Genomic DNA, 27,860 nt, shown 5'->3' with positions numbered 1-27,860 from the left:
GCGCAGAACCCCGGGACTCGCGTAAGTCCCGGGGTTTTCGGAGGGGGCGTGTCGGGGGCGTGACCGAGCGCAGCGGCGTTTTCGGGGCGTGTCGGGAGCGTTCCGGGGGCGGGCTCGGGGGCGTGGCTACGGCCCGGGGCGGTCCGGGGGCGTGGCCGCACCCTCCGGACCCGCCCCCAGGTCGCGTCCCGGCGCGCTAGCGGCCCGCTGGCGCGCGGGGATTTACTTCTCCCTCCGGGAGGCGTAAATCCCCTGACAAAGGTAAGTGAGGGGTTTAGACAGGGCCGGGCGGGTGGGTTAGGTAGGGGAAGGGAGGGGAAGGTGAGGGGAGGGCAAAGGAAAGTTCCCTTCGAGGCCGCTCCGATTTCGGAGCGGCCTCGGAGGGAACGGAGGTAGGCTGCGCGGCTCAGCGCGCGCCGGCTATACAGAATCGATAGCCTTGCGCGCGCCGATCCCGGATTTTAGCGGATACGCGCGGCTACGCGCGTATCTACTAAAATCCAGCGTACTTTTGTTTGCGCCTGGAGCGCCAACAAAAGTACGCCTATTCGCGGTATTTGAAAATCTACCCCTTGGGGATATGCAGTCCTGCATTTTGTACTGACTGAATTAAGACTCTGTTTTTAGGGAACAGTGGTTAAAATGTCCCTATTTGCGGTTGGCTAGCAGGTATACAGACCAGAACTAACTGCCCACTTGGTATGTGAGCCATAACCCCCATATGCCAGACTGAACGGTATGCACTTTCTGTTCATCCAGCAACATCCACAGCTATCCTGCACAAATCACTCTGCTATAGGACTGTATGCTACCTGTCAACTGTATTTGCACAAATCTGTCTTGAAAGTTTTGAAATAAGCTACTGGAACATTATTCCATTGGTCTGTTATTGGTGTGTCCTGGTGCTAAAAATGGGTCATGCAATACATATAAATGTAATTCAAGTTAATGAACTTTATTAGAATATAACAGTTACAACAAAGTACAGTTCAGTTTAAGCAATGTTTTTCTTTAATCACAAGTGAATAAATTTGGACCCAAATGCTATACCGGGATAGGAACTCCAGTTCTCATGTGCAGTTTTCAGTGAGGTTTTCACGCTATCCACAATGAATATGCATGAAATGCATTTGAATGTAGTGGAGACAGTGCATGCAAATGTATCACATGATATTCAGTGTGGGTAGCTTGTGGTACTCAAGGACTGGAGTTGCCTCCTCTGTGCTATATTATTAAAGAACACATTTTTGACGGTATCAGAAAACAAAAGGTTTCCATTTTTGCATATTCTTGCATTTTTTTCCCCTACTGGTAGTATTATGGACTGTGATAACATAGTGGAGGATCTTCTCTGTAGGTGCTCTTACTGACACGAATATGCTTGCACCGGTCTTCTAAAGAGAAGAGCACATATGAATCTGATCATTCTGCCACCCTAAGGGTTCTTTATCGAAGTACAAAATAAAAAATATTTTCCTACTCCCTTCCTTGAGGGCCGATGCAATAAAATTTGCGGAAGCTTTCTTAGCGCACGCATGGCGCCCGCAAGGGGGGCACCATGCAATAAACAAATTAGAAATAGGGGTGGATTAGTGCCTATTTAACCCGCATCCGACAGCGGGTTAAATAGTGCGCTCGCCTGAGCGCACTGTATTGCATTGGCCCCTTGGATTGTGATGTGTGAGATAAATCTGCAGTAGTACCTCATATGCACTGGGTAACAATCTTCTGACTGATGGCTCAGTTCAGATGGTCATTTCTTTCAGTCTTGAACTGACTATGCCCAATGCCCATGCTTTTAATCTCAGTACTCCACAATGCAGCAGCTTCTGCTGTCCTTTTTTTCCCCCAGTATGTGCAGTCAAGCTACTCTGGAAACTGCTGCCTCTAAGGTTCCTTCCTGATACGTTACAAAGCAATCTTCAAGGAATGAGGCAGCGAGGAAGCCCAGCTGTGGCAAGCAGTGTATAATCCCTCAATAATAAACAGGGAAAATAAATATAGATAGAATAAATGATCCAACAGAGATCAAGACAATCTAGGAAAAATAAAAGATCATTTACCAGTGGGTCATGGGCATATCTTAAACACAAATGTCCACTACTCCAATCAAATCAAAACATGAAAATATCATCCCAACATTATAATTTGCACTCTTCATTTTAGAATTTTTATGTAAGAGGAGATACATATCTTTTAAATTCTTTACATTTTATTTATATGGTTGCTAAGAGATGGTTTCTAATATTCCAAATGTCATTTCAGCTTCTACAGATCAGAATAGTGAAGACATTATGTTAATGTGTATTTCATTTGTAAACATGGGCAATAAACCCTAATAAAAACATTACTGGGGCTGCATCTCCATTACAGCAATATGCTTGCCAGGAATTAATACTGATAAGGGATTTACACAAGACAGACTATCTTTACAGGGAACTAAATGCTCATGGCCATATGTGTTATCAAGAAAGGACCAGAACCTGCTAGTTCCTCCACTGTTTATCATTTCCAACTGATTATATTACAGAGTATCGGGATGGGATGATATCTGTATAACTAATTATATTGGGTTAGGATGCTATCTTCTGATATAGGAGCATCGTCTCTCAAGTTAGGTAAAATGATATCGTCAACCAACAATGAAAGATTTCGGATGTTTTTCCTGAACTAACTGATGACACCACAGCAACAGACAGCTTTAGAGCATCTCAAAACATTATTTAACTCAGGAAAATTATTTTTTAAATGTTCTTTAATAGCTAAAATAAAACTGTAACTCCCATCAGCAGTCTAGATAGAAACAGATCATACTGGTGGAACATCTTTTGTGTCTTGCAAAAAAAAAAAGCATTGTGGGCCTAGCATGGGAGCAGGAATAAAAATTCACAGACCCAAGGCACTGAACTGTGACATAACATTACATTAAACAAGTTTCAAATCCAGTAAAAACAATAAAAAAAAATTCTTTATTGTAAAAAAAACCAAACCCTTAAGACTTGGAACAAAATTTCCTTGTTTCTTCGACAAAGCTGCTCTCCTTTTCTTCATGCTGGTTCACTTCCTCACTTTGCACTGTATTTGTGTCCTTTCTGAAATGTTATAAAAAAAAAACACACTCACAACTGTTAGAAAGGCAAGCTTTTTATATTTTCTATTTAACTTGTTTTTCCTGTGATGTACTATGCAATTTTATCTTTTTAGAACACATGGCATGTAACAAGGTGCATGATTGTTAATTGTATAGCTGTTTTATTTTAATTTTTAATGTGCTTTCCTGCCCTTGCAGGAGCAACTCTGGTTGGAGAGGTCAGAAATGACTTGCCACACACTGACCCCTCCTGGCTGACACAGTCACAAATTACCTCACGTTGTGAATAAGATTCCTGTGTCTGTGATGAGATCTATCGTATTTTTTCAAACATGGCGATAGCCAGTGAAAGATGAACCAAATTGTAACATAGATTGACCTTTAAGGAAATGAATTTTCAAAGATGTACATAGGGGTTGAGTGCATAAAATTGGCAAATATGCATATAAGTAGCATCTGTACAGTCAGTGAATTTTAGGAAGGGTGACAGTTATGTGTATGCAGTTACTGCTGTGCAGAAATGTATAAGCAGAGAATGGAGAAATTACTTAACTGATAATTTCATTTTCCTTAGTGTAGACAAATGAATTCAGGACCAGTGGGTTTATTCTCCCCTGCCAGCAGATGGAGACTGAGCAAGCTGACGTCACAGTATATGTGGTCCTGCAGTGACCCCAGCTTGCCAGTATTCTCTTCAAAAACAACTGTGGACAGACTAGCAAAAAACATGATTAAAAACTTGACCAAAAACAGGCAACCATATCTGTTTTGGTTTTTTCTTTTATAATTTTTTTATATTTCAATTTTCCATTTACATATTCAAGCAAACACTTGATTTGCAAGCAATACAAAACAAACAAGTTACCAAAAATATCAATACCAATGGCATTCATATAACAAATACAGGAAATATTGCCAAATGAGGACACCAAACACAACTTCAGGTATATTTCAAACAAGAGGAAATATGTAAGATCAGGTTCATTAAGCTATTTTTGATCGAATAAACTGAAGTCAAAGGTAATCATTCAGCAGCTACCGAGGAGGAAGGATTTATAATAGGCTTTTTTCCTTCCAAAAACTCTGAAAGCTGCTACAAAAAATTATGTATTTCCCTGATACTTGATTATGCATTTGCATGGGTATTTGAACAAAAAAGAAAGCTCCTAATTGTAATACTTGAGATCTGAATTGTAGGAAAGATCTTCTCCTGGATTGAGTTGATCTAGCAAGATCTGGATAAATACTGATCTTTAAACCAAGAAAAGACTCAGTTCGATGTCTAAAATACAATCACAATATCCAGTCCTTGTCCGACTCAAGTAGGAAAGACACAAGGTAGACGGAGAAACTTGTTCTTTCTGGGTGGAATCCAACTTTAACTGTTCTTAACCAACAAGAAACACTGAACTCACGTAAGAATCTAGGTACCCCAAGCTAGAGACTGGATGAACACTTACCAGAAATCACTTGGAACCCGGAGCTCCATAGGACAAATATTGACACACATATAGCAGCCGAGGGCGAGAAACTGAGCCCATCTACACTAAGGAAAACAAAATTATCAGATAAGTAATTTCTCCATTTCCTAGCATGTAGACAGATGGATTCAGGACCAGTAGGATGTACCAAAGCTACTCCTCAACAGGGTGGGAGGATGCCCGCGGTCCAATCAACACTGCACATGCAAAGGCTGCGTACGCCCAGGCGATAAAACCTGGAAAAAGTGTATAAGGAGGACCACGTCGCAGCTCAGCAGATATAGACAGGAGACAACAAACAAATCTCCGCCCGTGACACTGCCTGAGCCCTAGTGGAATGAGCCCTAACCTGGAGTAGGCAATAGCTTTTCAGCATCCACATACGCGGCCGTGACTACCTCCTTAATCCAGCAAGCTTTGGTAGCCCACGAAGCCGGAATGCCCTACTTACTCCTGCCATGGAGAACAAACAGGCGATCTGTCTTCCAAAAAGGTTCAGAAACCTCCAGATACCACACGACAAGTCTCTTGACATCCAAAGCGTGCAAGAGGCGATACTCCTTTGCATCCCTGACCTTATCCAGGGACGGCAAGGAGATGGACTAATTCAAATGAAAGTTTGAGACCACCTTGGGCAAGAAGGATGGAACAGTACGAGGCTATAATGTCCCTGGAGTCACCCAAAGGAATGGCTCCCAGCAAGACAAGGCCTGCAGCTCAGAAATTCGACACTCAGATCATATAGCCACCAGGAACACAGTCTTCAATATCAACAACCACAAGGAAAGGCTTCACAGTGGTCAGAACGCAGGGCACGCCAAAAAGTCCAGCACCAAGTTAAGAGTCCCTTGAGGTTACTGGTTCCCTTGTGGAGGCCTAAGATGCTTCACTCCCTTCAAAAAACGGGTCACATCAGGATGAGACGACAATGAAATACCATTCACCTGGCCTCTGAAACAGACAAGAGCTACAATCTGCACCTTCAAGGAATTAAATGCCAATCGAAGGGGATCACGTGATGTGGTGATCTGGGGAAGACGTGTTCTTTCCAGGCTCCAGCTGTCCGTTCTCATATCGGTGTTTCAAACAGGCATCTGATCTTATATTCACCGCCTACCACCTCTGTGTTGCAGTGCCTATGAACATCGACCACTACATGAATAAATCGCCCTCCGCGATGCCTCCTAAATTAGCAAAAAAGGTCAAAGATAAATCAAAAGCGGGTGAGGACAAAATGGCGGCTAACTCTGATAAAGGATCACTGGGCCTGGGCGATGAAGCCGCGATCGCGCCCTAACTTCTGCAGTGACCGTGGCGCTTTCCGGCAAATTGGACAAGATATCGGAGCAAATTTCAAAATTAAAAGCTGAATTCGCCGAAATACACCCCCGCTTGGAGGCTTTGGAACAGCGGGTATCGGCCGCGGAAGATGAGGCTTTAGCCAGCGAATGTAGACTTCATAAACTGGAGCAGTTGGTCCAAGTACAAGATGAAAAGATCGATGACCTGGAGAACCGGTCCCGTCGGAATAATCTCCGGTTCATTGGGATACCAGAATCCATCCCAGAAAATGATCTTGCTGAGCAACCTACCTGATGGCTGCCTGAGGCCCTGGGAAACCTTGAAAATCGAGAGAGCCAACCGCCTCAGCGCTGGCGCCTTGCCCGGATTGTTATAGCTCGCATATTGGACTTTGCTGACCGCCAACGCATCTGGCAGAGCTCCCAGAAAATCCCGACTCTAACTTACCAAAACCAGCCAGTGAGAATTTTCCAGGACTTTTCCGCCCGAGTAGCAGCCAAACGGAAGGAATTTGGCCTGTTGTGTTCCCAATTGGTGGCGAAACAAATCTGTTTCACACTTCAATACCCAGCGAAATTGTGCATCTGGTTTAATGGTCAAAATCAAGCCTTCGACTCTTTTGCGGATGCCCAAAAATATCTCCAGACCGTGGTGCACGTCGCTGAAGGCTGAAAGGCGTTAGTCACTATATGGACTCAGAGCTATCTACTTAGGCCTACCTGGTAAATTGGGAATGCCTGTTAACACCTTATATTCTCTAATTTCATGGAAGGGAAATTGCTGTGTATGTATCCCGGGAGCAGTTGACTTAACGGAGGCACTGCCTTCGTGAATTGTGAAGATAGCTAACCTGTTGATGGTTGGCCGCCATTCAGGACTTGTTGTCACTATTTGATTTACTTTTTCCCTTTTTCTTTTGGGGACGGATACCTGACCACACCCTTCTGATCCTGGCTCTCACTGCGGACAGTCTGCTCGGGGTAAAAATAGGAATTCTGGTGATGTCGGGTTTGGGAAGGGCGGGGAACGGGGAGGGTAGCACCTGTAGCTTGGCATCGTTATATTACTAAAAGGAACTGGCTGATTGTTTTGCTGTGGTTAACTATGAAGTTCTTGTGTTTATGTTCCTCTGGTATCATAGGGATCCATAGGCAGCGTCCTCTGAGGAAAATGTGGAGTGGGTATTTGCCAAGTGGGCGAGCTGGGCACCCGTGGTTGGCCCGTATAATGTGTATTTGGTTTACCATTACCCTAGGGGGTAGACAACTGATTTATAAGGAATAATGAGTCCTAAGGTCTAAGGAACCGGCACTAAGGAACAGTCTTAAGTCTTAAGACTTAAGTCTTAAGTCTTAACCGGCACTTAGGAACAGTCCTAAGGTCCTAAGGAACAGGCAGAAGGGAGCCGCTAAGCCGGGTAAGCCCGCCCTCTAAACCCCGACGTCACGATCGGCGATACCGAGCCCTTTAAAGGGCTCGGTATCGCCGATCGTGGCCCCGATCGCTGGCCCCTTTGTCGCGCCGAAGGAGCGCGACAAAGGGGCCAGCCCCTTTGTGCGCCCCTTCGTGCGTACCAGAACCTTGAAGTGGCAGCCACTCTCTACTCTCCACTTTGAAAAATCCTACACACTCCTAATACAGGCCCTCCCCTAGCATTCTTCCAGCCACCTTCAGCTTTCATCCAGCCACCTTCAGCATTCATCCAGGATCCTCAGCACTCATCTAGACACCTCAGCATTCATCCAGCACTCATCCAGCCACCTTCAGCATTCATCCAGGATCCTCAGCACTCATCTAGACACCTCAGCATTCATCCAGCATTCATCCAGCCACCTTCAGCATTCATCCAGGATCCTCAGCACTCATCTAGACACCTCAGCATTCATCCAGCATTCATCCAGCCACCTTCAGCATTCATCCAGGATCCTCAGCACTCATCTAGACACCTCAGCATTCATCCAGCATTCATCCAGCCACCTTCAGCATTCATCCAGGATCCTCAGCACTCATCTAGACACCTCAGCATTCATCCAGCATTCATCCAGCCACCTTCAGCATTCATCCAGGATCCTCAGCACTCATTCAGCCACCTTCAGCATTCATCCAGGATCCTCAGCACTCATCTAGACACCTCAGCATTCATCCAGCACTCATCCAGCCACCTTCAGCATTCATCCAGGATCCTCAGCACTCATCTAGACACCTCAGCATTCATCCAACATTCATCCAGCCACCTTCAGCATTCATCCAGCCACCTTCAGCATTCATCCAGGATCCTCAGCACTCATTCAGCCACCTTCAGCATTCATCCAGGATCCTCAGCACTCATCTAGACACCTCAGCACTCATCTAGACACCTTCAACATTCATACAGCCACCTTCAGCATTCATCCAGCCATCCCACGCTTTCAATCAGCCAACTTAGCATGAATCTAGCCTCCCCACCATTCATTCAGCTAAGGATCAGCACCACCATACTACATTAATCATTTTTCCCTCAAAGAATACTTCCACAAGTCTTCACCTCCTTTACGTCTCAGAATATCATCTACTGGCAAATCCCATCAAAGTGTTCTCTTTAGTCCCATCATGATGCTTGCATACCCGATACACACATTGCACCACAACATCTGCTACAAGACTAAGCCTTTGCTACGATATCAACCCATAACTCGCAGAAATCTAACTCCGGTGATGATCTCCCCCTTTACGCAATTACTGGGGCTGGCCCTCTTTACTTTAACACTTTTCAATGCCCAGTCAATTACCAAAAAAACTCATATCCTTCACGACTATCTGCTCGATGCCAAACCAGACATCTGTGCCATCACAGAGACCTGGCTAAAGCCATCAGACACAGTCTTAATAAATCAACTTCCTACACAGATATATGATATCTTCTCTCCTCATAGCTGCCAAAAAATCTCTTAACCTCACTCTTCAATCTATCAATATAATTCCCAAACTGGAGATAGGGTTTTTCAAATCTAAGTCACTCCAAATCCTCCTCACTTACGCTCCCCCCGGACTTTTAGAACAAGACGCCTCTCCCATGGTGGAAATCATAGCCAAATACGTAAAACTAGATTCTCCAGCCATAATCCTTGGAGATTTTAATCTTCACATCGATGCCAATCCTCGATCTTCTAACTGCGAAGCCTTCCTATCAGCCCTTTCAGACATGGGCTTCAAACAACACATCAACCAACCCACACATAAAGCAGGTCATACCCTTGACCTTATCTTCACAAATTCCAACCTCATTCCACTTTCACCACCTCTATGCCTCCCGGTTCCATGGTCAGACCATTTCATGATCACCTCCACCATCAAGTCATTGACAGGATCTTCTGCTCCCCTTCAGGCGACCACTTTGTACTACAGGAAACCATGTCCTTCAGAAGACCTCGGCAACTCCCTAATCAAAGAACTTCCTAATCTGGATCTATCTAACCCCAATTCTGCTATTACCTCTTGGCAAACTATTACCGAAATGATAGCCAATGACTTATGCCCACTGTCTAAAAAAACTATTGATCCTTCTCGAAAAAATAAACAGCCATGGTTTTCTAAGGAGCTCCATACCCTGAAGCAAAACCTAAGACGGAAAGAAAAAGAATGGAGGAAGAACCCCAACCCCCACTCTCTAACCATATACAAAGCCACCCGACACCATTACAGAACGACAACGCTTCAAACAAAAAGAGATTTCTATGCCCACCGTATCCACGATATGATATTCGACGCGAAGGCTCTTTTCTCATACGTATCGGAACTCACCAAAGCTGCTCCCTCTACTATTCCAGACGATACAGCCCAATCGAAAGCCAATATCTGGCCTTATTCTTTCAGAACAAAATCTCAAACACCCTAGCTACATTACCTACCAGCCCAAACTCACTGCCTCTGGATACCCTCCACCGACCAAACACAGACATAAGATTGGAATCCTTTGATCCTACCCACACTATAGAAGTAGAAAATCTGATAAAAAGAATTAAACCTTCGACCCACCCTCTGGACCAAATTCCATCCAAATTTCTGATTCTCATACCAGAATACATCTCCAAATATCTAGCTGATATTATCAACTGTTCCCTCTCACAAGGAATATTCCCAGACGCTCTCAAATCGGCCACCCTTAAACCCATACTCAAAAAACCGAACTTGGATCCGGATGACCTCAACAACTACCGCCCCATTTCAAATCTCTCGTTTGTAGCCAAAATCATGGAGAAAATTGTAAATAAGCAGCTTTCAGATTACTTGGAGGACCATAATATTCTACACCTGTCACAATACGGTTTCCGAAAAGAACACAATACCGAAACCCTCCTCATCTCACTCCTTGATCAAATTTACATCGGTTTTGACAAAGGACAATCATTCCTCCTAGCCCTTCTTGACATCTCTGCAGCTTTCGATACTGTAAAATCACAATACCCTACTAAACCGGCTATCAGATATAGGTATTTCAGGATCAGCTCTTAGATGGTTCGACTCCTTCCTTAGCAACAGAGGCTATAAGGTTAAAATCAACAACAAGGAATCCTCACACACTAACGCCCCATTCGGAGTTCCCCAGGGCTCCTCCTTATCGCCCACCCTGTTTAACATCTACATACTCCCTCTCTGCCATGTACTCTCAAATCTAAAGCTTAAGTTCTATATATATGCAGACGATGTACAAATTTTAATCCCCATATCCAAGTTACTGGACTCAACACTCAAATTATGGAATTCTCATTTACAAACGATCAACCATCACCTTTCAAGCATTAACCTGGTGCTCAACACTTCCAAGACTGAACTATTGCTAATCACCCCAGAAGGCAGTCCCTTTCATAACCAACTGCATTCTAACGTACAAATATCCCACGCCCGAGATCTTGGAGTCATAATAGATAGTCACTTGAACTTAAAGCAATTTATAAAACATACCACACGGGAGTGCTTCTACAAGCTTCAAGTACTCAAAAAACTCAAACCGCTCCTATTCCATTACGATTTCAGATCTGTCCTCCAAGCCATTCTTTTCTCCAAGATAGACTACTGCAATTCCATCTTGCAAGGTCTACCGGCTTCTACTATAAAACCTCTCCAGTTGCTCCAAAATGCAGCGGCGAGAATTTTAACAAATATTAATTGGAGAGCGCATATCTCCCCCATCCTAAAAGATCTTCACTGGCTCCCAGTAAACTTCAGGATCCTTCATAAATCATTGACAATTATCCACAAAAATATTCATCATCAGACCCCATTAGTTCTTTCACACCCTCTCAAACTGCACTCGACGACCAGACCCTTAAGAGATGCCTACAAGGGATCCTTACATGTTCCCCCAATCAAAATTGTACACCATTCAAATATCAGAGACAGGACATTCTCTATCACAGGGCCCTCCATCTGGAACGCCATGCCTCCGGACCTCAGGCAGGAAACTTGTCTACTAACTTTCAAAAAGAAACTAAAGACATGGCTGTTCTGCCGAGCCTTCCCCGCTACTAGCCCAACAGCCTGATTTAGAACTTTCATATTGCTTATGTAAATAAACAAACGCTAATCATGCTCACAAGTCATCATGAGGTTGGCTCCTTGCCTCCCTCCCATATTCCATTGTATATAGTAATTTATCTTCATTCTCCCCTCTTTTTTTCCTTCTCCCAGTTAAGGCATCCTTGTTATAATTTAACTTTATGCTCCTTTAAATTGTCACTTGTTGATTGGTTGGTTATAGTTCTGCTTAGTTCAATGTAAACCGAGTTGATTTGATTTGTATCAAGAAAGTCGGTATATAAAAGCCTTAAATAAATAAATAAATAAGGTGCAATACATGACATGGAATGTGGCGAGTATGGGCTCCCCTGTCAAGAGGGAAAAAATTCTGGCCCATTGCCATAAGTCGAAAGGGGACATTGTGTTCCTACAAGAAACCCACATGTTGGACAAGGAACACCTTAAATTAAAGAATAAACAAGGGTACAATCAAGTGTATTTCTCATCCGGGACCCACAAGCGAAATGGAGTAACTATTTTAATACACAAGTCTGTTTCTTTTTAGTTGGAAACCCAGTAGTCTGAATCAGAAGGGCGAATGGTGCTACTCAAGGGCTGCCTATTTGGTCAATCAGTTCTTCTGGCGTCAGTATATGGTCCTAATAAATACAATCATGCATTTTTTACTGGTTTGGTCACCCGTTTATCGGATTTGGGCCCCCACCCCATGGTAGTAGCTGGAAATTTGAATTATATTGTAGACATTAACATGGATAGATGCTCCAGTAGTCCACAACACATATTGGGACCTGAGAAAGGACTTACATTTTTGAGCAAATCCTTACAGTTACTTGATGTCTGGCGGGTTCTTCACCTGACCGACAAAGATTGCACCCTTTATGCCAGAGCTCACCCAGCCAAGTCCCGAATAGATTACATTTTTCTTTCTGAATCTTTATTTCCTACCGTGGATAGGGCTGACATAGGAAATTTGGTGATATCAGACCACTGTCCCGTGTTCTGTACTACCGGTACAGCGATCGTATTGCCCTCTTTATTCCAATGGCGTATGCCGGAATTGTTGTCGGTTGATCCAGATTTTAAGATGTATTTGGATCAGAAGTGGAAACAGTATGATGAATTTAATGGGCAACATAGGGATGATCCGGTTCTTTACTGGGAAATAGCGAAGGCTGTCCTTAGGGGTGATATCCTGCAATTTACTATCCAAAAAAAGAGAAAGCAAAATGCTCAGATTTTGACCTTGGAAAAGGATTTAGCTTATATTAGAGTCCAATGGAACCGTGCCAATATGGATTTCTGGAGGGGCAGATTTCGACAAACCCAAGCTGTATTAAATGATCTTTTACACCGGAAAGCAGTAGGAAATATGTTTTCCTTTAAGCATAAACTGTTCCTCCACGGCAACAAGCCTGGGTGGCTATTAGCTCGTTTAATGTGGGCCCAACAACCCTCTAAGTTCATTAGTTCTATCCGTAGATCGGATGACTCGACTGCTGTTTCCACATCTGAGATAGGGCAAATTTTCAATACATTTTATGCCACTTTGTATGCTTCTGATACCCCCCACCAAGTTAATCAACAAATTGTTTTTGCTGGGTTGCAGCTCCCTACCCTAACAGCCCAACAACTGGATAGCCTTAATAGACCTATATTGCCCCAGGAGGTACTGACAGTCATATCGGATTTAAAACTTCACAAATCCACGGGCCCCGATGGTATCACTTCCCTGTTTTATAAAACCTTACGGGAACCGGTTACCCCAGTTTTAGTTGCCCTGTTCAATCATATGATAACTCATGCTCATATACCTGAGAAGATGAAAGCGGTGGCTATAACTGTTTTGCCAAAGCCAGGGCGGGACCCAGCAGACCCAGGGTCGTATAGACCGATATCATTACTCAACCAGGATGTGAAGATTTACGCTAAACTGTTGGCGTCTCAATTAAAGTTTATACTGCCAGACCTCATTTCTTTAGAACAAACTGGGTTTGTCTATGGAAGGAGGCCCGTTGCTAATATTAGACGCCTTCCAGTATTATTATTATTATTTAAAACCTTTTTTATACTGGTGTTAGTGTGAACATCACATCGGTTTACAATATAACAAAATGAATAGAAAATACAATTAACAAGGGAATAAAACAGGTGGGCGAAGAGAAACGCGGGAAAGCAGCATAGAAAGATAGTACAACTGGTGTAGAGTTCTTAACATACGTAACTATTGGAACATATCATGTTGGATAATATCATGAATTCTAGTATTATATACATTATATTCATTAATAGAACATAAAGATCACAGTGTACGATGGTAGAAGATGATGGTAGAAGAAGATGATCTAGTAGCTTTAGAAAGCTGCAAGACTTGTCTCATACCAGACCCTCAATTAGTTTTGATGCTGAAAAGGCCTTTGACAGGGTGGCCTGGTTGTATCTTTTTGATACTTTACAAATGTTTGGGTTTAAGGGTGCTTTTCTTTCGGCCCTCCAATTATTATACCATGACCCTAAAGCGTTTATTTGTATAAATGGAACTAGGTCTCCTATATTTACACTGGGTAGAGGTACGAGACAGGGATGACCGCTTTCTCCCCTTCTTTATATGCTTTCGCTAGAACCCCTCATTCACAAAATTAAGCAAGATAGCCGAATACCTGGTATATGGACTGGGAGCAGTGAACAAAAAATGATGCTCTTTGCAGATGATATGCTTATGTTATTTTCCAATGCCTGTAGTTCACTTCCAGTCTTATTAGATATCATCCATACTTTTGGTACTTTCTCAGGACTGAAGTTAAATTTAACTAAATCGGAAGCCATGGATATTAATGGGAACCTAAGGACGAGTTGGCCGAACTTTCCCTTGCTATGGGTGGGAGATACTATCAAATATCTTGGGATTAAGATACATAGTGACCCGAAGAATTGGTACTTTTATAACGTTCCTCCACTAATAAAGATCTTCCGAGAGAAGCTTCACAGCTGGGGCTCCTTTCCCTTATCCATTTCCGGAAGGATTGCCTTGGTTCAAATGATGCTGATTCCCAAGCTCTTGTACCTGTTGCAGGATGATACCTCTATATTTACTTTCTAGGGACATAAGGACTTGGCAGACACTTTGTGGGAAATTCTTTTGGAATTCAAAAAAAGCCCTACTTAGCTATACCAAACTTATGACCCCTAGAAGTGAAGGGGGATTGGGAGAAGCCAACCTTCGTTACTACAATGTAGCATGCCTGACTCCTACCCTATGGGAATGGCTGGGATATGGGGGATTATCCCCTGTGCTCTACTTAGAGCAAGCTTTGCTATGACCCCTGAACCTGGCTTATCTTGTGCATGCTCAAGGGGAGAACTTACAGTCCCATCATACTAGGAATATATTAGTCTCGGCAATGCGGAAATGCTGGCGATTTCTACGCACTCATCTGCAATTGTCCTGGCAGGTTTCCTTCTGTTTACCTCTTTTAGGAAATCCTGACTTCAAGCAGGGCTTACTGGGAAATAATATTCTGAGATTTCGGACGTAGGAGCCTTCAATCTGCAGCCATTTATCAACCTACAAACTGGAAGTCTACATTCTTTCCAGTATTGCTGTCAGACCCTGGGGTTAACACATATGGACTATCTGGTGTACTTGCAAATTCGCAGTTACACTCATATGGTACTTGCCATTACTCAGCTTCCTAAGACCAGTGGTCCTTTTCAACGTTTTATAAGTATGGGTGCCAAACACCCAGTTACCATTTCTTTATTGTATAAATTTTTACATAACACATCGCAGTATAAAATATACGAGTCTCTAGCTGTAAATTGGTCAAGGGATCTGCCTGATGTGATTGTCACTGCTGATCAGTTGCGCCTGTGTCATCAATTAACTCACAAACTAGTGGTTAGTGTGGCACTCCGGGAAATACATTTTAAGATCATGTTGCGGTCCTGGCCGCGAGCACTGCGGCCAGACCCTTACCTCCGGGCTCCCGGACCTGCTCCCGTTCCCTGAGGCCTAGTTTGCGGCCTGGATGGCGGCGTCCCCGCTGGAGCTGCGCCGCTGCGAGCTCCTCCATAGACGCCCTGCGCTTAGGCGCGTGCCACTTGGGCGCTTTTCTAGGCCGTTTCCCGCCAGTGGTGACTCCGCCCAAATCCTGACGTCAGACGCCGCGGCCTTGATAAGCCAGCCGCGGCCATCCAGTCTTCGCCTTGCAACGGGTTAGCCTTCTGGTTTCCTGTTGCGCTGTGCCCCGGAGTGACTCGCTTGGCTTCGTCGCTCCGTTCCTGCTACAGTACCTGCTTGGTTCCTGCCTGCTTGCTATGGTACCTACCTGGTTCCTGCCTGCTTGCTACAGTACCTGCCTGGTTCCAGTACCCATATCCTGCTACAGTTCCTGCCTGGTTCCAGTACTCGTATCCTGCTACAGTTCCTGCCTGGTTCCAGTACCTGTATCCTGCTACAGTTCCTGCTTGGTTCCAGTACCTGAATCCTGCTACAGTTCCTGCCTGGTTCCAGAACCCGAACCCACTTACAGTATTGCTACTGTCTTAGTCTGGTTTCAGTTACCTGTCCTGATCCACAACTCGCCTAAGTCCCAGCGGCCGGGTCCCTATGGGCTCCTCCCGGGGGGGGGCTTCGGCTTCCAAGGGTGAAGCCACCTAAGTCCCAGCGGTTGGGCTCCTATGGGCTCCTCCCGGGGGAGTGCCAGCTTCCAGGGTGTAGAGCATCTACGTCCTGCCCGAACATCTGCCTCCCGGCCTGCTTTGCAACAGAGACATTGTCCACCTTTCCAAGTCTCCAGCAGGTCGGCCCAAGGTTCCACTAAACAGAGACTCCCATAACAAATCATGCATAAAATAGTTGTGTGTCCCTGGAGAGCGTATCTTATGGGTGTTGCTGTATCACATGTATGTCTTAAATGTGCTTCTCCACAAGCATCGCTAGTGCACTGTTTATGGGAGTGTACCTTTATTCAAACCTTTTGGTCTCAGATTTCCCAAGGCCTTGATGTCTCCGAGTTCAGGAGCACCACAGATGTGAATATTAGGTATTCCGCCCACCCAGCCTGATGGACAAGATGTCACCGTCCCACCGCTACTGCACAAGGGAAGTCTAGTAGCATTGCGATTAATTCTGAAATATTGGTTATCACCGTCCCCTCCTTCCCGACAGGAATGGAGTTCCGCTATGATGGACTTGTACCTTCTGGAACGGAAGACCACTTTAAGCCACTCAAAGAAGAAGTAGCAGCAGTTCCAAGCAGTATGGACCTCATTCCTGGATTCCTTGCCCTCTACTATCAAGTCAAAACTTGCTTAACATGAGGGATTGGACATATTCGTGTGAATTAGTAGGTTCAGCTACACAGAGCCTTTTCCACGCTTCCTTTGACTTAATTCGGTTATTACTATGAATGTAATTCCTATGATTGTAAGCACCTAACTCAACTTCTATGCCGTTATTGTGCCTGCCGAGGATCCGACACATCTGGTAAAACAATAAATACAGCCAGATTCTTTGGTACCACTTATTGGTTCCACTTGCTGGTACTAGTTGTTAGTAATATTGGAAGTTAACGACCAAGTAGACAGTGCTAAGGGGGTGGGAAAGGGGGGGGGGGGGAGGGGGGAAGGGCTTGGGATGCTCAGAGAGAAGTTAAATCTTTGTGTTTTTTGTGTTATTGAGTTATTCTGTTTAACCATGCTCGACATTGATTGTTAATGATGTTCATGCTGTGGATGTATGCTTTATGTTTTATCTTTGGCAAAAATCAATAAACATGATTACAAAAAAAAAAAATGCCAATCCTTTATTCAATCCATCTTGCAAAAAGTCCAGAATGAGTGAGATCTTAACTGAACAAGGAAGAACGCCACATTCCTCACACCAGGCCTCAAAAACGCTCCAAACCCGCACATAAGCTAAGAAAGTGGAGAACCTGTGAGCATGGAGTAAGGTGGCAATCACCACAGAGGAATAACCACTCTTCAACAGGTGAGCCCTCTCAAGGCCAAACCATAAGAGAGAACAAAGTCAGATCCTCGTGAAATCCAGTCACTGCTGTAACAGATCCATGTGCTTCAGAAGGCGAAGAGAAGTCTCCACCAGGAGTCTTTGCAAATCCGCATACCACGGATGCCTAGGCCAGTCCGGTGCCACCAGGAGTACTAGCCCCCTGTGACCTTCAATTTTGCGAATTATCCTGCCCAATAAGGGCCACTGAGGAAAGGCATAACGCAATCTGTCTTCTGGCCAGACCTGTACGAAAGCATCTATGCCCAGGGACCATAGTTCTCTCCTGCGACAGTAGAATCGAGGAACTTTCACACTGCGAGAAGTTGCCAGCAGGTCTAGGAACAGAAGGACCAATGATCCACAATCATCTGAATCGCCTTGTCTGACAACGCCCATTCTGCTGGGTCCAGGCTCTCCCTGCTGAGAAAGTCTGCTCTTATGTTGACTTTTCCTGCAACATGAGAGGCCAAGACTACCTGTAAATGAACTTCCACCCATTCCATTAGCTGGTCTATTTCCTGCGACACCTGCTGGCTCTTGGTTCCTCCCTGGTGACTGATGTAGGCCACAGTCATCGCATTGTCCGACATCACGCGGACCTCGCAACCCTGCAGTCTGTGGCTGACTGCAAGCATGCCAGCTGTACCGTCCGGGCTTCCAGGAGATTGATGTTCCAGCGGGACTCTTTGACAATCTAATGCCTTTGGGCCGTCAGCTCCTGACAGCGAACCCCCCAACAATGGAGACTCGTATCTGTTGTGAGTACCAACCAGGTCGGGGAGGATAAGGAAACTCCCTCTCTCAGATGAGCCTCTAGCAACCACAAATGGAGGCGAGAGCAGATTTTCATCTGGAAGTGGAGCTGAACCAAATAGTCCTGAGACTGTGGGCTCTAACAAGACAGGAGAGAGCGCTGAAGAGGATGCATATGCGCCCTCACCAACGGCACCAATTCCAGGACTGCCATCAAGCCGAGCACCTGTAGATAGGATTACACCGTCGAGCATATAGTGTTCACCAACTAATGCACCTGAGACATCAATTTCTGAATCCAACCTTCCAGCAGGAAAACTCTGTCCTGTCCCATGTCGAACCGAACTCCCAGATACTCCAATGACTGTGATGGCTGAAGATTGCTCTTGGCCAGGTTCACCACCCAACCAAGCTCTTGCAATAAGGAAATCACCATGTGTGTCACTAGACAGCTCTCTTCCTGGAGACTTAGATCTAATCAGCCAGTCATCCGAGTACGGGTGCACCAGGATCCCTTCTCTTCGCAAGACCACCACTACCACCACCATAACCTTGGAAAACGTTCTGGGGACAGTGACTAGATCAAAGGGCAATGCCTGAATCTGATAATGATGTCCCAACACCACAAAATGTAGGAAGCGGTGTTCCAAACGGATGGGAATATGAAGGTAGGCCTTGGACAGAACCAGGGAGGTCAGATATTCCCCTGACTGCACTGCCATTATCAGAGAGTGTAAGGTTTCCATGAGAAAATGAGTCACCTTCAAATGACGGTTGATCCTTTCTGAGATCCAGGATGGGACGAAAAGAACCCTCCTTCTTGGGCACAACAAAATAAATGAAATATCACCCCATACTTTGAGAAGTGGGCACTAGAACCACAGTCCTCAGCCTGAGAAGCCTTTGAACCATGAACTCCACTGTCTGCTACTTCTGTGGGGAGTGGCAAGGGGACACCATGAACACATCCAGAGGAATACTGTGAAATTCCAGTGCGTATCCTTCTCATATCACCTCCAGGACCCACTGGCCCAATGTGATCTTGACCCACCTCTGATAAAAGAGAGAGAGAGATAACAAGAGAGAGAGAGAGAGATCCCCCTCCTTCTTGTTCCCGAAGGTGGGTCAGCAAATCTTCACTGGGAAGCTCGGGAAGGTCTGCCACCTGAGCCCGCTCCTATCTTGGGCTGTCTGGGACGAAAGGACTGAGACCTACTGATAGGCCGAGTCTTCTGAAAGATTGACCTTCTGTAAGGATGGAACCGTTTGGAACCCCGGAGACGATCCCTCATACTAAAGGGGCACTGTAACAGCTTCTTGTTCTGTCCGTCGCTGTCTGACGTATCTGCTCCGCCCACCTTACCTCGTTGGCGACTCCCTTCGGGGTTGATGGAAGGCTGGCTGCTGCAGCGTCTCCAGGCCGTCCTCTCTGGCATTCCCAGACTGGCTCGACGCTGCAAGCTGCCATGTTGACCAGATGCCTAGGGCGTGCGCGCGCAGCCCGACTGATGTACCAGCATTGGCGCAAACCTCAGGGGCGTCCCCCTGAGATGACATCACCAGCTCCAGATATTTAAGGTCTCAGTTTTCGCTAACAAGACGAGTTAGCAAGGGGTTCACTTCCTCCTGGTCGCTGCAGATGGGATTCGCTCTCCGCGACCCTAGCTACTCTGCCTCCTCGGACTGCACTAGGGGTACCCGCTCCTCGGGGGCCTCGCTCTCTCTTTTTCTTTGCAGGTCGCAGTCCGGAACCGGTACTCGCTCCTTGAGGGTCCACGTCCCGGACTTGCTCCTGAATACCACTTCTGCTAAGAAGTCATCACTGCTTACAACATTGTGAGTTTCCATCTATCTCTCGGAGCTTTCCCTGGGTACAGGTACTCACTCCTCGAGGGCCTAATGTATACCATCTCCTGGGCTGCCTTAAGAGACTATTGTGTGAGTGTTACCATTAAGGACTTGTTCCAGTGCTCTGCATATACTGCCTACTCACTGTCTTAGTTTCTCTACAGCTCAGCCACCCTGGGATCGTTGTTCCAATACCTGAGGGACTACAGCCCAGCCGGGCGCTTCCAGCTCACTACTGCCACCTTTGGTGGTTTACTATATTGCTTCTAAGAAGTCTTTGTTGCTTAACATCAGTTAGTTGTATCTATCTCTCAGAGCATTCCCTGGAACCAGGTACTCGCTCCTCGAGGGCCTAATGCATACCAACTCCTGGGCTGCCTTAAGAGACTATTATGTGAGTGTTACCATCAAGGACTTGTTTCAGAACTCTGCATATACTGCCTACTCACTGACTTAGTTTCTCTACAGCTCAGCCACCTTGGGATCGCTGTTCCAATACCTGAGGCACTACAGCCCAGCTGGGCGCTTCCAGCTCACTACTGCCACCTCTGGTGGTTTACCATATTGTCTAATAAAAGAACTAGTGTGTGTCTGTCTCCTACACTAAGCCTGACCAGTGGTCCCTCTCAGAATTTCCCCCGAGGGCGTGGTCACCTGCCACTGGTCCAAGGATCCACCCACAATTGCTAAATACCAGCTTTAACAACATAGCTTTCTGACACTTCTTATCCTCCGGCAACTGAGGAACCGATGATTCTTCCCACTTACTGGCCAATTTCTCCAACTCGCTCCCAAATAACAGCAAGCCTTTACAGGGTATCTTTGTAAGATTAGCTTTGGAGGCTGCGTCTGCTGACCAATTTTGCAACCAGAGTTGACACCTGGCCACTATCACTGAAGCCACTCCACTGGCCAAGGTATGGACCAAACCGCAACCTGCGTCTGCTAAAAAGGCGGCAGCGGGCTCCATAACTGCTCTGGAATTCCCTCCAGAATCATCAATCTACTGAAAGAGAAGCAGACAAGATTGCACCACAAGAAACCTGTGAGGGAGACGGTTGGACCATTAGATGACCAAGGGGTTAAAGGGGATCTTAGGGAAGATAAGGCCATTGCAGAAAGACCACATTAATTCTTTGCTTCCGTGTTTACTAATGAGGATGTTGGAGAGATACCAGTTCTGGAGATGGTTTTCAGGGGTGATGAGTCAGATGAACTGAACGAAATCACTGTGAACCTGGGAGATGTAGTAGGCCAGTTTGACAAACTAAAGAGTAGCAAATCATCTGGACCGGATGGTATGCATCCTAGGGTACTGAAGGAACTAAAAAATGAAATTTCTGATCTATTAGTGTTATGGTTTAGCGGTGTTTTGGTGGATTGTTGGGTACTGTGGCAGATGACCAAGCCCACGGGGAGGAGCCCCGTGGAGAGCCACAGTACTGGGCTAGACTCAGGACGCACAAATATAGAATTAGCTCTTTTATTGTACAGCTTGATGTATACCACCAGAGGTAGCAGTAGTGAGGTGATCCAGAGGTAGCAGTCCCAGGGCCCTCGGCAGAGGGAACCTGTCTCACCACGTTGGTATAGGGGATTCTGGTGTAGGTTTCCCAGGCAAGGCAATGCTGTAGATGAGACAGACTGAGAGTTAGATTACTCACTAGATGGTAGCTGTAGGTTGGCGATTCCACTAGGCTGAAGTAGATGGTACAGACACCGACGCAGGGAGAGCAGGCCCTCGAGGAGCAAGTACCTGATCCCAGTAAGGCACCTGAAATAAAGCAGAGGGCCCCCGAGGAGCGGGTACCCAGGTTAGACAATACGCCGAAGGGCAGAGAGAGAGTTTCCAGCGGCAGCACGGAAGCGGCACAGTAGCTTAGACCAGCTGAGACCAATCCTTGCTAACTCAATGAGCTAGCAAACAAGTACAGGCTAAATACCCGGATGGCATGATGTCACTTGAGGGGGACACCCCCCGAGGTTCGCGCCATAGCTGGAATAAAGATGTGGGTAGCGTGCACGCTCACCGTAGGAGGCCCTTGGGAGAAACATGGCAGAAGGCAACCCCATAGCCATTCCGGGGAAGCTGGAGAGTGCGGCTTGCAGATGCAGTGGTAGCCATCTTCCCAAGGCTAGCGGGGAGAGCTGAGAAAAAGGTGAGGCACAAGGGTCAAAGCCGTCTGAGACTGACGGATGCAACAATTAGTTAAAATTTGTAACCTATCATTAAAATCATCCATTGTACCTGAAGACTGGAGGGTGGCCAGTGTAACCCTAATATTTAAAAAAGGCTCCAGGGGCGATCCGGGTAACTTTAGACTAGTGAGCCTGACTTCAGTGCCAGGAAAAATAGTGGAAACTATTCTCAAGATCAAAATCGTAGAGCATATAGAAAGACATGGTTTAATGGAACACAGTCAACATGGATTTACCCAAGGGAAGTCTTGCCTAACAAATCTGCTTCATTTTTTTGAAGGGGTTAATAAACATGTGGATAAAGGTGAACCAAGAGATGTAGTGTATTTGGATTTTCAGAAGGCGATTGACAAAGTCCATCATGAGATGCTTCTAAGAAAACTAAAAAGACATGGGATAGGAGGCGATGTCCTTTCGTGGATTACAAACTGGTTAAAAGACAGGAAACAAAGAGTAGGATTAAATGGTCAATTTTCTCAGTGGAAAAGGGTAAACAGTGGAGTGCCTCAGGGATCTGTACTTGGACCTGTGCTTTTCAATATATATATAAATGATCTGGAAAGGAATACGACGAGTGAGGTTATCAAATGTGCGGATCATACAAAATTATTCAGAGTAGTTAAATCACAAGCGGATTGTGATACCTTACAGGAGGACCTTGCAAGACTGGAAGATTGGGCAACCAAATGGCAGATGAAATTTAATGTGGACAAGTGCAAGGTGTTGCATATAGGGAAAAATAACCCTTGCTGTAGTTACACGATGTTAGGTTCCATATTAGGAGCTACCACCCAGGAAAAAGATTTAGGCATCATAGTGGATAATACTTTAAAATCGTTGGCTCAGTGTGCTGCAGCAGTCAAAAAAGCAAACAGAATGTTAGGAATTATTAGGAACAGAATGGTTAATAAAATGGAAAATGTCATAATGCCTCTGTATCGCTCCATGGTGAGACCGCACTTGAATACTGTGTACAATTCTGGTCGCCGCATCTCAAAAAAGATATAGTTGTGATGGAGAAGGTACAGAGAAGGGCAATCAAAATGATAAAGGGGGTGGAACAGCTCCCCTATGAGGAAAGGCTGAAGAGGTTAGGGCTGTTCAGCTTGGAGAAGAGATGGCTGAGGGGGGATATGATAGAGGTCTTTAAGATCATGAGAGGTCTTGAACGAGTAGATCTGAATCGGTTATTTACACTTTCGAATAATAGAAAGACTAGGGGGCATTCCATGAAGTTAGCAAGTAGCACATTTAAGACTAATCGGAGAAAATTCTTTTTCACTCAACACACAATAAAGCTCTGGAATTTGTTGCCAGACGATGTAGTTAGTGCAGTTAGTGTAGCTGGGTTCAAAAAAGGTTTGGATAAGTTCTTGGAGGAGAAGTCCATTAACTGCTATTAATCAAGTTTACTTAGGGAATAGCCACTGCTATTAATTGCATCAGTTATTCACTGTACATCAACCAACCTCTTCCCTCCAATAGTAATTCATCAACCTACACCAATACAAGGGACCACTTGTGCTCTGGTGTTACTTATGTACGGTGGCTATGTTAAAGGACAGCCCATTTGGTGGGTGCCCTTGTCTTTCGCCCCGTCTATTATTCTTTATTATCTCAATTTATTGTAAATCCTTTTTTTAATTTTCTGCAACGTCAGTCATTTTCATGAAAAACCCCAATTGCCCGTTTTCCGAGGCGACCCGCTATTGATGTGTATATACTTATCGACGCAAACGCAAACAGCTACTGTGTACCTGCTAGGACACAGCACTACCCCACCCGTAGCCCCTGAAGCAGGCGACCCGCTATTGATGTGTATATACTTATCGACGCAAACGCAAACAGCTACTGTGTACCTGCTAGGACACAGCACTACCCCACCCGTAGCCCCTGAAGCAGGCACGAAGGTGCCGAAACATGGCCCATGTCGGGCTAGCAGACGCGTACCCGTGAGAAGAAGCTGAGACGGTTGCCTCGATAAGTATATACACATCAATAGCGGGTCGCCTCGGAAAACGGGCAATTGGGGTTTTTCATGAAAATGACTGACGTTGCAGAAAATTAAAAAAAGGATTTACAATAAATTGAGATAATAAAGAATAATGGACGGGGCGAAAGACAAGGGCACCCACCAAATGGGCTGTCCTTTAACATAGCCACCGTACATAAGTAACACCAGAGCACAAGTGGTCCCTTGTATTGGTGTAGGTTGATGAATTAATTGCATCAGTAGCATGGGATCTTCTTGGTGTTTGGGTAATTGCCAGGTTCTTGTGGCCTGGTTTGGCCTCTGTTGGAAACAGGATGCTGGGCTTGTTGGACCCTTGGTCTGACCCAGCATGGCAATTTCTTATGCTCTTATGTAGGAAGCAATCTGTAATGTCATTGCCACTGCCTCAAAGGCTTACTATCATGCACGTCCTTCAAGGCTGCTCCTCCCTCTACAGGAATAGTCATTCGCTCAGAGACGGTACACAACAGTGCATCTACTTTGGGAAAACACAAACACTCTCCTACAGCTGGATCCAGGGGGTACAGGCCTTCCAATGTCCGACCCCCTTTAAAATCTGCCTCTGGGGCATCCCATTCAAGATCAATCAATTCCTGATTGGCACCCATCACGGGGAAAAAAAAAAGAGGCTTTACACAAGGCAACCAAAATGGGATTCTTCTTCAGCTCCAACATGGCATCTGAACCAGGGACACCAGTTGTTTTAAAGTGTGAGAAATCAGGGCCGGCAGTTCATTTCTATGAAACAACCACAACATGGTTTGATATGGTTCCAGTCCCAGAGGAATTTCCCCATCGTCCAGAGAATCAGGATCCATATCATCATCAGTGCCATCCAGGTTCCTGTCAGGAACACACGCAAGGAACAGATGCAAGCTCCGGTGCTTTAGCATAGGACTAGAAGGAGGAGCCACCAGCTGAGGGTCTGACCTAACAGGAATGGGTGATGCGGAAGACTGCGCCTTAAGAAAAGTCTGTAAGCCTTGAAAACATTCTACCCAAGAATAAGCAACCAGATCCAGACCAAGCCCAGAAGGAAGTGGAGCGGGTCCCACAGAACTGCCCTTGCCTGCAGAGGAGCCAGTCAAGGGAGAACCAAGGTCTGGCGTCCCTCCAGTCAAAGCCATAACCAACCCATCATCATCAGAATGGGAGGAGCCAGGCTTAGCAAAATCTGAGGAAGACAAATCTCTCTGAGTGTCTGAACAGCGCTGGCACAGGTTAGAAGACAGGTCAGGCTGAGAAGCTCTAATACGACAGGTGTTGTGTTCCGTGGCCATGGCGCTCCACGACCGCAGCCCCCTACCTTGTCCGCGGCGTTCCCTCGCCACAGGAGCCCCGGGGGAGGGCTCTGATTCGGGCTGTCGCTCCCGCACAGCCTCCGGTGCTACCCGCTGCAGGGGGAGCCGTCCTGCTCCCCCCTCGCGGTGTCCAGCGGCGTCTCTCCTCCGCGGGGGAAAATCCAAGATGGCCACCGCCATCCTTAGGCGCGAGGCCGCACCTCCTCTACAGATTTAAAGGGACCTAATCCCTTTAATTGGCTTCACCTGTTCCTGATCAGCCCAGGCAGGGGAAGTATAAAGGGAAGCTTCCTCTGCTCCTTCAGTGACTTGGCAACGTCCTCCAGCGCTGTCTAGTCTGCTTGCTTCGGTGAGTTCCTTGAGCTTTGGATCCTGTTCCTGTTTCGTCTTGGTGTTCCCGGTTCCTGACTTTGGATTGGCTTACGGTGATTCTCTGGTGTACGACTTCGGATTGGTAAGCGGTGATTCTCTGGTGTGTGACTTCGGACTGGCAAGTGGTGATCCTTCGGTGTGTGGCCTCCGACTGGTGAGCGACAACCCTCTGGCACTCGACCTAGGACTCCTTCTAGACTACCGTCTCCAAGGGCCCACCTAAGTCCCAGCGGCCCAGGTCCCTACAGGCTCTTCCCGGGGGGACTGCGGGCTTCCAGGGCGAAGCTCCAGTCAGCCCTTGCACCGACACCCTGACCTCTCAAAGGTCCGCCTAAGTCCCAGCGGTCTGGGTCCCTACGGGCTCCTCCTGGGGGGACCACAGAATTCCAGTGGTGAAGACACAGCATCTCTTCTCGTCTCTTCATCCGCCTCCGCAGTCGCCTTAGTCTCCAGTGCCAAGGGTCAGCTGGTCCCGTCTTCTGCGCTGCCTCGCCACCTGATGAGAGAACCTACGGATCCTCCGAAAGGTATACCATCCTCCCGTCGGCCAAGGGTTCACAAGCCTGAGCATAACAACAGGCAATACAAATAAGAAGACACTTAGGCTTATTGTTTACAGGTGCCATCATGGCAGTAAATGTGCATCTGAATGGCTCACGCACAAAAATTTATGTGCACAAAAATTAAGCAATGCAGAAGTAAGAGTGACAAGGCGCAGGTACAATTTGTGCACCAAGCCAAAGTGTAAACCATTCAAAAGCTGGGCACGTAAAAGGCATGCCCAAAACAAAGTGCACAAAGAGGTAGATTTTATAATTCTACGTACGCCGGATTTTATAAGATACGCGCTTAGCTGTGTCAGGGCACGCCGCTGTGTCGGGGCACTCGGCCATGCCCCTGGACCGCCCACACGCTCCCGATCCGAAACCACGCCCCCGACTGCCCCTTTTTGCAAGCCCCGGGACTTGCACGCGCAGCCGAGCCTATGCAAAATAGGTTCGGCGCGCGTAACCCTTTTAAAATCTGGCCCAAAGTGTGCGCAGAGCTGATGCACTGTGCACACTGACGACCTGTAGAGAGCAGCAGAGCACGCACAGGAGCACTTGAAAACTGCTGCCGCAGCCTACCACACAGCGTGCAAGGAAAAAGCCTAACTGCGGGACCTAGCCTATCGGGGCCGCTCAACCCGCCAGGTTGCCCACTTCCTCAACCCCAACTGGAGCGGGAACAAATGTCAGAAAGGCGCGCCAAGTACAGAGACCGGAGGAAATCCTAAAAATCCTTCTTCTCTGTTTTAAAGGGAAAACCTTTTTTTTTTAAACTTTACCTGAGATCAGTGCTTACCAGTCGAGTACAGAGATGGTCACTGGTTGCGGGTGGTGGGGAGGGGGCAGGGGAGAGAGGGCATCTGGTTTCCTGCTGAACAAGCAGCTAAGTCCATGCCAGAAAATCTTGGTTACTTTTTTCTGGAGGTCTTTGCATCAGTTTTCAAAACGCAAAGTATGCACGTACTTGCACTGTAAAAACTGGCCAAAGTACCTACAGATATTTGCATCGGCTTGTTCTATCGGGTATTTTTTTTTTTCATGGAAATGAATGCATATACAATGCATATAGATTTGAAAATACAGTTTACATGCATAATTTTCCTCCCTTGCTCTAAACACACTCCTGGGAATGTCTCTTAATTCTTCTAAAAGTATGTGTGTGGTGGAACCTCGTATGTACTTTACGCCAGATTAAGGGTGGAAATTTTTATATAGCCCTCTTATCCAGTAAATGGCTTTTGAAAATTCCCCTCTTTGAAGTCTCTATCAGCAGTAGTCACTATCCTAGAAACACACTGCACAATACAGAACAAGAGACATGTGGCAGAACAGCAAATATTATAGCCAAGTAGAAAACAAGACATAGCTATTCATTTACCCGTTAAAAAATCACTGGAAATTAAATCATCATTTAGGCCAGAACA

At 46.1% G+C, this 27,860-nt stretch overlaps 1 protein-coding gene across 2 annotated transcripts in view; it reads right to left on the bottom strand.

Annotated features, from left to right (window-relative positions):
- Positions 1-2,842: 2,842 nt before the first annotated feature.
- PPP1R26 (protein phosphatase 1 regulatory subunit 26) overlaps positions 2,843-27,860 on the bottom strand; it is a 69,824-nt gene continuing 44,806 nt past the window's right edge. For both annotated transcript variants that reach the window (XM_029611690.1, XM_029611689.1), the window contains exon 4: positions 2,843-3,092. In XM_029611690.1, coding sequence (XP_029467550.1) covers positions 3,066-3,092 — 27 coding nt within the window. In that variant the 3' untranslated portion in view covers positions 2,843-3,065. The remainder of the gene's footprint in view (positions 3,093-27,860) is intronic.

This window comes from Rhinatrema bivittatum, chromosome 8, assembly GCF_901001135.1.
Source record: "Rhinatrema bivittatum chromosome 8, aRhiBiv1.1, whole genome shotgun sequence".
NCBI lineage: Eukaryota > Metazoa > Chordata > Amphibia > Gymnophiona > Rhinatrematidae > Rhinatrema > Rhinatrema bivittatum.
This window is presented reverse-complemented; position numbering and strand designations above follow the sequence as displayed.